The following is a 13,384-nucleotide window of genomic DNA, read 5'->3' on the forward strand; positions in this document are numbered from 1 at the left end:
TGCTTTTCACATGGCCAACTGTACGTTTCATGCTCAAGAGTAAGCTCAGCGCACAGCTTGGTCATATGACAACCGGAGGGCCGAACTGACAACGTGGTATACAAAGAGATCCTTAACAAATAATTATTTGTATATATATTTTCCCTCAGTTTAAAAATGTTTACTTTTCTTCTTAATAACAATTTTAAGGCAGTACTTAGCCGCTGCGAAGCGTGGGTATTTTGCTAGTTATATAATAAAAACATACCAAAAATTGCTGGAAAAGCAGTGTAATGTGACATGGCCTTAAGGGGCATGTCACCTTGGTAAGCAGTTAATCGTTTGCTGGCATGGGCCTTTAACTGATGATTATATGTTGGCCCATTTTGCATGAGTCTGTACTGGAGTATGTCATCTCATTCACTAATATCCTTTCCAAGGTCAGTTTATTTTTTTTGGCAGGCAGTATGCCTAGCAACTAAGAACCTGGTGATTAAACCACAGTGTTACTGTTTCAGTATCTGACTTATACTTCATGCCTCTACTTCACCTGTTTTTAAGTATGTATGTATGTATGTATGTATGTATGTGTGTGTATGTATATATACAGTATATGGAATGGAAGCGAAGGTCTGTGATACGGTTTGCAATGCCTTCAGAAGGAAGGATCCACGGTCCCTGATGTACACACATACTTGTACAAGTTCCACTGGACATACTATAAAATTGGGACACTGTGAAAGTAAAATTCAGGGCCAATACTGATGAGCCCCAATTAGGGTGAAACACATGTCATGTACTCCTTGTATTATTTGGCAGGTACTGTATCACATATCTGTGATCTGCTTCTCGCAACTGAGAGGAAGTGGGGGATGTTTGCAGACTGGCAGACCAACCACACACGTTGCCTGTTAGGTAATCATCCATATAATCAGATTGCGATACAGATCTAAAAATATATGTATATATCCATACACACACACACACACACAGTGGCATGCAAAAGTTTGGGCACCCATGAATAGTTAAGTGAGCAGAAGATTAACTGATCACCAAAAGGCATAAAGTTAAAGATGACACATTTATTTTCAGCATTTTATGCAATATTAGTGTACTCTTTTTGTTTTGTACAATTGTCCAGTGAAAAAAGGAAAGGAGCACCATGTAAAAGTTATTTGCAAGATTAACATATTTGAGATATCTTACCTAAGGTATTTGAGATCTCAGATAACTTTTACCAAAGTCTCAGACCTTAATTAGCTTGTTAGGACTGACTTGCTCACAGTCATTGTTAGAAAACCACAGGTGATGTAAATTTCAAAGCTGTATAAATTCTCTGACTCCTCAAACTTTGTCTCAACAAATTAGCAGCCATAGGCTCCTCTAAGCAGCTACCCTGCGCTCTGAAAAATAAAATAATTGATGCTCACAAAGCAGGAGGTAGCTCTTTAAGAAATGGCAGTTAATGGGAGTGGTTCAAGTTCAAGGAGGTCAAGTTGAGGTCTGGAAGACCTGGAAAACAAAATTCAGTGCTTGAAGTTTGCAAGTGAACATCTGAATAAGCCTGATGTATTTTGGAAACATATCCTGTGGACTGATGAAGTCAAAACAGAACTTTTTGGCCACAATGTGCAAAGGTATGTTTGGACAAAAAGGGTGCCGAATTCCAGGAAAAGAACACCTGTCCAGCTGTTAAGCATGGGGGTGGATCAATCTTGCTTTGAGCTTGTGTTGCACCCAGTGGCCCAGGGAACATGTAATTGGTAGAGGGAAGAATGGATTCAAATAAATACCAGCAAATTCTAGAAGAAAACACACCATCTGTGTTTTTAAAAAAAAAAAAAAAAAAATTAAGAAGAGAATATATCCAACAATGAAATAATGATTTGAAACACACCTCAAAATCTACACTGGAATACCTCAAGAGGTTGAAAAGTAACGGTTTTGCCATGGTCCTCACAGTTCCCCGACCTAAACATTATTGAAAATCTGTGGATAGATCTCGAGAGAAGTGCATGCAAGACTGCCCAAGAATCCATATTACTAACAGAATGGTAAACCGGATATGGACGCAGGGACCTGCCCGTGGACGCAGGAGACACAGTGCGCAGGCGCCACACAAAGCCCCCCTCCCCAGAGTGAAACGGGAGAGACTACAAACCGTCTGACATGCCGCAAGCAGGATAAAGCGAGGTCAGAAATAAGACAGAGTAGGAAACAAAGTAAAACGTCATAAAGAGGTTAAAGAACGGGGCCAAACACATGGAGAGCAGGTTACAGATGATGAAAACTGGAATGCAACAGCTTCAAAAAAACCTAGGCACGAAACACATGCACAGCGAGATACAGAATATAAAAGCAGAAAAAACAACAGTTAAACGTCCACACCACACGGCGGAGGCAGACCCGGAAGGTGCAGGCGCCTACATCGCGCGTCAGAAGGCGCGGGAAAGTACGAAAGGCAAAGGCGCCTACACGGCATTGTAAAACCCGACATAATACGGAAGGTGCAGGTGTTGCTGCCATATTGTGAGTGACACTACTGCGTAGTGAAGGCGCAGGCGTCACCGCCATATTGTGCGTGGCACTACTGCGGAGTGAAGTTAGGAATAATGTGCTGCTTGGGATCGTACAAAACGGCGAACGCGACCCCCTGTCTGAAACTACGGAGGCAAAGCAGGCACGGGTTCAAACCGAACGAGCTCGAATGACGGATATACGCCTACAACGCGCGTCTCAAACCGCAGAAGCAGGGCAAGCACGGATTCAAAACAACGCAAGCTCCTACAATGCGCGTCTGAAACTATGGCTGCCCAGCGGGCACAGGTTCAAAACGCCGGAGGTAGGCGAGCGAAGTGAGCAGGGGGCGAAGCCCCCTTGTCTTGCAGAATTAGAAGCCTTTTGCAAGGATGAATAACTGAAAATACACCAAGCAAGAAGTGAAAGACTCTTAACCGGCTACAAAAAAGTGTTTACAAGCTGTAATACTTGCCAAAGGGTGTGTTACTAAGTACTGATCATGTCAGGTGCCTAAACTTTTGCTTCAGGCCCTTTTCATTTTTTTTTTTGTATTTTGAACTTGTGAATGATGGAAATAAAAATGTAATCTTGCCTATATATCAAATAAATGTGTCATCTTTAACTTTATGCTTTTGGTGATTAGTTCATCTTCTGCTCACTTAACTATTCACAGTAACACATTTTAAGCAAGGGTATCCAAACTTTTGCATGCCAATATATGTATTTTAAATCTTTGATTTATTGGATTTGTTGCCTTACAGCTAAGTTCTCCCTGCACCTTTATGACCAACTTACCAAAACAGAAGTCACAATACATCAATTGTGTAAATATCATACCCAAGTCAAGGACATTCTCTAAGCCACAGGCTATTAAAATATGCTTAGCTTATTGAATTAATTTCTTGATTTAGATGGCCATTCAGATGCACTGTTGTCAATACATTAAACTCGCTATGTTGATTTCCATTATAGGAGTCAAAGAGCCACTGCATATCCACCAAACTCTTTGCAAAAGCCTGTAATTTTACATTTCCCAATTATTAACAAACTAGCTTGCATGTGAAAGAGTTGCAGAAGCCTGTATTTATACAATGGGTAAACCTTTACACACACTTTCACATTCAGGCATAAAGGGCATAATAGGCGTGCACTTTTACCTCTTTGCTATAGGAAATCTGGAATATACAGCTGTGTTAAAAAGAAAAAGAGCAAGCCAGGATAATGTAATGTTCAATTAAACCAAGGAGGCAAGACTATGTTTGTGAGTTTACTAACAAACGGAGTAAATAACAAAGGGGCTTTAGACAGACTGCTGCATCTGCTACTTCTGACTGACTCCGTATGCTCATATTCCAGCTTTATATTTAGCATACAGGGCTTGAAATTCAGTGTGGAATTGCTTGTATCCCACATAAATTTACCACAAATTCACATTATTAATGTGCGAATTTCCTGCACATATTTATTTGGTAAGCCTTCTTTCTTACTTTTTGCAAGAATAGTCCACATCATTTTCAAATCACTATTTTGTAATTATGTCAAGTTTCTTACTTTGGAATTAATTAATTTTTTCATTGTTTACATTTTGTTAAGGGGGGTAGTGACACACCAGTACTCTGCATTGGCATTTCACCTCTCCCAGTTGTTAATGCATGTATAGTGTTTGTTTAGGCCACATTAGTAACTCCTATTTATAACACCAATATGTCAATTTGCAACTGCAAGGGGGACAACCCTGCAACAATCCATATTTCTCTATACTGAAAATTGTGTATATTAGCACAGTGGTGGACGTCCTGGGAATTTAACACCATGCCCCACATCCTCATCCCGCTTTATTTAACTTGCACTAAAAGAAGTACGATGAAAATTCTTATTTTGCACTTCATCCACTGGGTAAAGTAATTATTACTGGAGGGCCTTTCTAATATTAGTCCCATTCGAATCTCTCAAATGTATGAATTTTACTGACATGTCAATTCTCACGGGGCTACTTTATCCTGGGGTTATTTTTCATAGAAATTTTATAGACGGTACAAGTCTCTGTAGTACATGATATGTGCATGATTGTTGTCACTATGTGAAGAACTGTTACTCTGAGAATACTATAAATCACTTTGTACTGGCCCTTATCCCCTCTGGCTCCAAATTCTTTTCAAACAGCCACCTACCAACTGATCCACTGAAAAAGCATGTGCTGTTTAAACGGTGACAAGTAAACTTGTGTGGGAAAACAGTTAAAGCAATACTTGCATAACCACAGGTAAGATAAAAGCTGTGGTGGCAGTTGCTAACGGTGACTAAACTTTAAATTATTGTCACAAAGGATAATTAGTTGTTGCATTTATGACCATTTTCATTGCAGTTGGGATCCCTATGTATCTGTATATACTCAAGTGTGTATATGCGTGAGTGTGTGTATATGTGTGTATATATTGTATATATACCGTAGATACTCGCCTATTAGTCGACCTCGCAGATAAGTCGAGTGTATTGTTTAAGCCGAAAATTATGAAATTTATTATGGTCCGCGTATAAGTCAAGGGTAAAACTTTCATAATTATACCCAATGTACCTGGGCCCAGACTTTCAACATTTTAATCTTTGAAGAATTTTAGAAAGCCAAAATTAAAACTCCAAAAACATTTTTATTTATTTACTTACAGTTAGAATATTTCAAATAAATTTGTATTCAAGTCCCTCGCATATAATAAAGTGGCCCTAAATGTCTTCTTCAAATCCTTCAAAGTCCGATTCTTTGTCATCAGAATGTCCGAATAAAATGTGAAAGTCTTCTTCCTTGACGTCGTCAGCATAAACATCCTCCTCTTCGCTGTCGTCATCTGTTGAATCATCTACTGCTGATTCTTTGTCTTCATAGATGGCATCATCTTCTGATCCATCCATAGCATTACTGATGCCGCATTTCAAGAACGACTTTTTGATCATTTCTGGTGGAATTGAGTCCCAAGCTTCCTTTACCCATTTAGCTACTAAATCAATGTCTGGTTTCTTCAAATTCCCTCCTTTTGTTAATTTTACTTCTCCAGAACACATCCACTGCTGCCACATGCTGCGTACTCTGTCCTTGAATGGCTTGTTTAAACAAACATCTAATGGCTGGAGCATCGATGTCAGTCCGCCGGGAATAACAGCTAACGTAGTAGCCATTTTCCTGGCTTCATCCTTTATATCCTGTGATGTATGAGCGCGGAACATGTCCCACACCAAAAGTGATGGGCGTTTACTTTGCCCTGCTCCTGATCGCCTAGCCCACACATCTTGAAGCCAATTTCGTTCCAGCCTCATTCATCCAGCCTTTGGGGTGTACACGAACAGTAATGCCTGCAGGAAATTTTATGTTCTTTGGGAACGACTTCCTCTTGAATATTATCGTTGGGCGTAGCTTTGTACCATCTGCCAAGCACGAGAGGACAACGGTGAAATGGGTTTTTTCATGGCCCGTTGACTTAATAAGTACGGTCTTCTCACCAATACCTGCTACAGTTCGATTCCCCGGCATATCAAATGTCATTGGCGTTTCATCCATGTTACCAATGTTACTGAGATCAAAGTCATGCCTTTGTCTTTGCTTGATAATAAATTTATGAAAGGAACTGACCTTTTCTTCTAGATCTTTTGGCAGCTTCTGCGCGATTTTTGTTCGCTGACGAAGGCACAGCCCATATCTGTTCATAAACCGCGTACACCAGCCAGCCGATGCTTGAAATTTCAACAAAGGCTTACCATCGATTGTTAAATACTTTTCTTCTTTTGCCAATTGAAGTGCCCGTAACCGAATGCTCGAACGAGTCACAATATATCCATTTTGCCTGCATTCTACAATCCAGTCATTCAAGTCCTTTTCCAGTCCACTGAAAGGCGAAAGTCCAAAACGCAATGCTTTTTTAGACTTTGGCATTGCTTGTAGAGAAGGCTTATTTTTTATCCAATCTCTTACATGTTTTTCGCTAACGCAAAACTCTCTGCCAGCCACACAATTATTGGTTTCCTCAGCACGCTGAATAACTTTCAGTTTGAACGATGCGGGATACGATGCTCTTGTCTTCTTTTCAGAATTCATTTTCGTACCGGTAAGAAGTTTAACTTAATATATTGATATATTTTATTAATAAACTGCAATTAAATATATGTAGGCTAATAATGCAGAGCATGTGGGGTCTCCAAGCTTCTTCCAGAAACAATTCAATGCAAATTTAATAAAGAGCTGCAAAACGTGCCAAATGAATGTTGAGTGTATGTTGTCGGTTACCGCCATCTACTGGCAGCTAATGGTATTTTTGTTATCCAAAACCTGCAAAAGCTAATGCTCAAATTCAAGTACGGTATTTCACAGTTTAAAGAATTATTTAATGAAATTAGTGTTGCCCCGTGGATAAGTCGACTGTGTGTTTTTGAATGAATTTTAAGGCATAAATTTTTCGACTTACACATACCATAGATACTCGCGTATGTGTGTGTGTATATATATATATATATATATATATATATATATATATATATATATATATATATATATATATAAATAATATGTACAGTATCTGTGTATACTGTATTATATACACAGACAAAGTAGAAAAAATAGATTATTATATTATACTGCATCAGGATTTTATATATATATTTATTTTTATATATATATATATATATATATATATATATATATAGTGACCTGTAGAGGGCACACCTGCACCTCAAACACCCAGACACAACCAAACCACACAGTCACAGATTCAAGGAAAGAAGGTTTTATTCAAACAAAATACCTTCTACAGACTTTTATCACCTGATAAATCAGTTACAGATCCGATGTGTTTCTTTCCTTTCCTTTTCTACCTCCAAGTAATCCTTGTCCACCTCCTCCCGACTCTGACTGTCGGATGAGACAGAGTGGCTGCTTTTCAACATGAACCCTGAAGTACTTCCCATGCAACAAGTAAATATGTATTTTTTTTAGTGTAGAAGTATTAAGCTGTTTCTTCATATTGTATTTATTTTTTAAACTAAACTTAATGTATGTGTTTTTGCTTTTTCCCATTAATGGTTTTCACTTAGCCATGATGCAGTATAATATATGAGACCTATCTGTTTTAATTCTTTTTCTACTTTTACCCCCCAGTGTTTTTGAATGTTTTGTTGAAAAGACTGCATGTCATGTAAGGACTAGGCATAAATTTAAAATTTGATTGTTTTTTGCTACTTAAGTGTTTCAGTAACTGTTTTTAACAAAAAAAGAAACGTTTGGATTCAGTGTAGGTAAAAGAGCCTTTAGTCAAAAAAGTAGAACAGTGTCAGAACAACTGTACCTGGAATCAGATCATGTCGATTGTTCAAAAGAGTTTTCCATTTAGAAGTCCCTTTATGATCACTGCAAAATTCATTGGAGTGGAAAAACTAGCATTAAACTTGACTGTTCTCAGCATTAAATGTAAGTTTTACTTAATGAAAATGTAAAGGCATTAAAGTGTTTGAATTTTATATTTCTCCTGTATTGTTTTTTTAGGCTTCTTCAACAATAAATACCATTTTAATATTATTTATGGAACAGTGATTTTAGCAATAAGTTGTAGCTCTCACTTTTCAAGCAACCAGACTGACCAGCGCATCTGTAACTTAAAGATGGTGGTGCCATTGTTAAATGAAGCTGCTTTACTGACTTACTTTACTTTAGCTTTTTGATTATTTAACAAACATATAAGATAATTTCAAGTTGTTGTTGTACCTTACTTTGAATATAATTGTAAGTAGTAGTACTGGTTGCCTAAAATCCTGCAGCTTGATGGCTAAAGTAATATATTTCACATGGAAGTACTGCATATAACAATATGTTTTTACAGGCCTGCAGATGGAGCTGCACCTCAGACGTCCCCCACTACAAGTTCCACTACTCCTCAAGTGAGTAGCAGCAGCAGCTCCAGCCCTCCTAGCCCAAGTCCATCCAGCAATGCCAGAGACTCGACGCCTACTACTGGGCCTGGTCCTACTCCAGCACCACTTGGTTCTATTCTTAGTAAGTCTTTCTTATTTTAAAGCTCTAAATTGGGAAGTCAATAACAAGTAAATGACAATAATTAATAAACACAAATACATAATTTTACTGTCTTCCATATATCCAGACTTTTCGTGTTCAAGAATATAGAATGAATTTAAACTGTAGAATTTTGTGTAAATCAGTATGTCTTTTTCATAAACTGACTTTTAGCCAGAGCTCAGAATAGACATTACAAGTTGCTATAGATTAATAAAGTACAAAGCATCTTTTGGCATAGCTATGGTCAACAGTAAAACAAGTACATTAACTTTTCAAGTTGATTATGGCAGCTAAGAGGTTGATGTTTATTCAACATTTTAGAGAAAAAAGATTAAGGTATCAGTCCTTTAGTATGCTGTCTGGGCAGATTTCTAAAGTATATATGTCTGTCTTCATGAACTACAATCCCCAATTTTGTTTTCTTTCTTGAGTTAAATTATCATAACTAATTCTGACTTTCATTTCTTACCTGCCCTCTTTCATTATTTTTCCAAGGCATGAAATTGTTCTCTCTCTGCTGAATAGTGTCTAAGTGACATTGGAAACTGTACAAATGAGATGTGTGTATTGCACATATTCAGCTGGCTGATAACTTTTAATTGTACTACAATCCTTTCGGAAAACAAATGGAACTCACAACGTACTCTTGTATGCTCTTGTGGAACTCAAACTTTGTAGTAGCTCAGCTGGTGGTGATCATAAATTAGGCACCGGGAAGTACTCTTAGACAATTTGTAGATAATATAAACTTTGGAAATAACTGTTTGACAGTGGAGTTTGATGATTGTTCAGAACTTTCCCAAATCTACTTTGTTGATAAACAGTTAATTTATTTTTACTGCTGTTGATATTATAAAGAAGTTCAAAACACTTTAGTTTCAGTACGCATTTTGTTTAAACGAAGTAGCTTACCTGTATTGTATTTTTTTTTCTTTAGCACTGCAACCTGAAATTCTATTGCAAATGTTAAAATATCCATAAGCAATGTTTGTTATTAATAGAGATTTTTAAGTTGGCTTGGTACCCAGTATACCAGTATAGCTTTTTTACACCGGTGCTGATAAATATGCTGGATTAGTCAAGACTCTGCCTGACTGTAGGTTTAACATAATAGTTTTCTTTTTGTGGACCAAATAACCAATTTATTTTTTTTTTAGTAAATCTATTGATGTATACTATGTAAAAATATAACTGTTTAAGGTGTTCTTGCAAATCCAGTTTTTGTACTTACTGTAAATATTACTACAATAAACCAATACATTTTAACATTTTACTGAATATAGTTCACAATGCAGTGGGCACTTTTATAAAGCAAAATCAGCATCAGATGCCTTCAGTAATTAGTCAGGTTTGATCTGAATAAAACTGTAGTTTAATTGTTCTTGATTCAGAACAAATTTCTCCTCTTTGAGGTAGTTCTGATTGGGTTCAGTTGTATGTACATTTTATTTTGTATATCACATTGCAATTTTTAATGAAAAGAATAAAATTACCGGTAAGGGATAATTAGTTTGAAAATGAATTGATGTGACTTTTTAAATTGGATATTTTTCATGCAAATGTTTACTGCCATCCCCTCCTTTCACTATACATTATCTATGTCTTTTTAGTGTTTGGTTATGATAGGCCTGGTGAGGTGGGCTCCTGAGGTCAAATGTCTAAATATTCACTAGAACCAAAAAATATGCTTTTTTTTCCTGCAGTCCTGTGAAAGGGCAGAATCTGCATTTTGTATTCAGATACTTAAGGCATTTAAGGTTTGGGGCCGTCAGCCTGAGGCAACAGCACTAGCTTTGCAAAACATCCTGATTGACAAGAATACATTTGAATAGTTTGATTAAAATATTATTACATTTACTTTTTTGCTTTTTTTTTCACTAAAATGCAAAACTATTCTTTCCATTTAAATGGATATTTTATTTTTGCTATTATTGGTTTGTTTTAATTTGTATTTAGAATTTAGAAACCTCTAATGCTTTATATATTTTTATACCTTTAATATTGATTTATTTTACATTTTTTAGAGTGGGGTCATGTAATTTTCCAGATTTAAATACTTAATCCTCAATCAGATCCTTCAGAAGTGTATAATTGCAGTTCTTGAAGTAGGTTTTTAAACATAGTTTACTAACAGTTATCTGTGTTTGTGCTATAGCAGGGTTTGGGGACCTGGCCAGTCTTGGCAATTTAGGAATGGGTTCTGCCAACTTTATGGAACTTCAGCAACAGATGCAGCGTCAGTTAATGTCCAATCCAGAGATGCTTTCCCAGATCATGGAAAACCCACTGGTCCAAAATATGATGTCTAACCCAGATCTAATGCGTCAGATGATCGTTGCCAATCCCCAGATGCAGCAGTTGATGGAACGCAATCCAGAGATTAGCCACATGCTGAACAACCCTGAGCTCATGAGGCAGGTATGTCTGAGAACTGGCAATATATATAATTTGTCATGATCTGTAACTCATTACTTGTCAGGTTTTATCAGTTTGGGTACATTAAGATAAAAAATACAGAACAAAACAGTTTACTGAAAAGTTAATTGAAATATTGTATAGACAGTGTACAAGACTTTGAAATTGTATGCATTTCAACTGAAAATAAATAATGTAAAAATCAGAGGTTTGCAATAATATTGCGTATTTTGTACTTGGTTTGGATTCAGCTGTTTTTTTTTTGTTTATACTCATCCAGAGACTTACATAAAGTAGAAGTTCATTTAATTTGAACCTTGAGGAGATACATGTGTGAAAGTACTAGATCCTTGGTGTGGCACAGTATCTTTGGTCAAAGGCTCTTCCACCAGTTGTGTTATATTCAAAACACGATGCAAGATTGATTTTAGTTTGTACACATTTACACCAGATATAATAATATTATTTATGTGCCAATGTTATTTGATTATCCTAGCTACAATAAAAGTTTGACTTTTACCAGTAAACAGTAGCTCACATTTGTTATTAAATAGTTGATTGCATACTCATGATTCAGTGTACTTAAAAATTGAAATGAAATTATGTCCAGTATTCTTTGGTCCGTGTACTTTTTGGTATTTGAAATTTCATTTTAGAAGCAAAAACGAAAACATGAAAATGAAAGGAATTTTCAGATTTTGATTTTTGATTAAAGAATAAAATGAGGGAATATAAGGTATTTTTTAATTCTGTGGTAAGAAATAGCAGTCATAAACTTAAAATTAGACATACTTTTCTGGATTTAGTTGTGATTCAAATAATGAAAGTGTAATAGCTCAAAAACAACAAAACAGATGCATTTTCGTTGTCTGGCACCGGAGGTACTTCTTTTTCTGCACGATTTCTTACTAACACTAAGTCTGGCAATTTTTATAGTGCTAGCATTTTGAATGGTTGCTCATTGACTTTTCCTGGCTACTATAGCTAGTAATCGTTTTGAGTATTAACAGTGCGCACAAGTGTAACACGTTAGGAGAGCAACATGATTTACAGAAAGTTTTCTTAACATGTTGTTACACTTGTCAATGAGCAACCATTCACACATTTACACACATTCAAAATGCTAGCACTATAAAATTTGCCAGACTTAGTGTTAGTAAATGAAATCACCAAATGTTAGCTGTTTCGCAGTAAGTAACAACATTAACGTTCATAAAAGAACTGCTACATCAATGAAGCAAAGTTTGCAAAGCTTGTATTTTTACCTGAAAGATGCAACTCAGTTTTTCTGTAGTCATGTCCTCACCCCGGAGTGAACATTGAAATGTTCTTTTAATGTTCTGAAAAACAACGTAATGGTCCATGCTCTGCTGATGCCATGCAGTGTAACTTCAAGGCTATTGGTCGATGTGTTGTGAGGAGGACTGTTCGCAAGTGTTGTCAGAAATCGCGCAGAAGAAGTACCACCTCCAGTGCCAGACAACGAAAATGCATCTGTTTTGTTGTTTTTGAGCTATTACACTTTAATTATTTGAATCACAAATAAATCCAGAAAAGTATGTGTAATTTTAAGTTTATGACTGCAATTTGTTACCACAGAATTAAAAAATACCTTATTTTCCCTCATTTTATTATTTAATCAAAAATCAAAATCTGAAAATTCCTTTCATTTTCATGTTTTCGTTTTTGCTTCTAAAATGAAATTTCAAATACCAAAAAGTACACGGACCGTTCTTTGTTACTGAATTTTGTTTTGCATCTGTGTACAGCACAATCCACAATAGCTTCCTTATTTTATAATGCATCTAATTTCAATACCATTTGCCGATAGATAACTTTGCAAACCAAAAACATCACTATCAGTTTGATTAAGCTATTTTGAGACTTGTGAAAGTCATTGTCTGAAGCACCCACAGTTGTAACCCAAGAAATATTTACATATTTGGTCTGTGACGTTTTACATCCTGGGTCATCCATAAAGGCTCAGTAAATTACTTGACGCAAGACAAGGTCTTGACCTGAACAAATGCCAGTTTGTGACTCCTAAAATAATTTATTTGTGCATGCCCATCGCTGTGCAGTTTAGCTTTGTTGTGAAATTCACATATTTTAGATGGAATTTGCCACATATACTGGATTTTTATGAAGCTATGCCAGAGTCAGTGTGACCCTTTCCATAGTATCCTACATCATTCATGCAGATAATTAAATAATTAAATGCAGAATTAGGAATTGACTCATATGTATGTGTTTATGTTAAGGATAATGGTGTTCCTTAATTATCTGAGAAATATTAACTGTTAATTAAGTTACTGTCTCAAGTTTACAATTTTTTTCCCCTCATATTTATAGAAGGTTATTTAAAATGTATATTTAACCGTAAGCATTTCTTTCAGGTTTTTTGTGTATTAGCAGTAG

The 13,384-nt window shown here is 36.2% G+C and overlaps 1 protein-coding gene across 2 annotated transcripts in view; it reads left to right on the top strand.

The window, feature by feature from the left end:
* Nucleotides 1–13,384, top strand: part of ubqln4 (ubiquilin 4) — a 50,120-nt gene that overhangs the window by 15,350 nt on the left and 21,386 nt on the right. For both annotated transcript variants that reach the window (XM_051922970.1, XM_028794091.2), the window contains exons 3-4: nt 8,358–8,530; nt 10,707–10,969. In XM_051922970.1, coding sequence (XP_051778930.1) covers nt 8,358–8,530; nt 10,707–10,969 — 436 coding nt within the window. The remainder of the gene's footprint in view (nt 1–8,357; nt 8,531–10,706; nt 10,970–13,384) is intronic.

The sequence above is a fragment of the Erpetoichthys calabaricus genome, chromosome 2 (assembly GCF_900747795.2).
Source record: "Erpetoichthys calabaricus chromosome 2, fErpCal1.3, whole genome shotgun sequence".
NCBI lineage: Eukaryota > Metazoa > Chordata > Cladistia > Polypteriformes > Polypteridae > Erpetoichthys > Erpetoichthys calabaricus.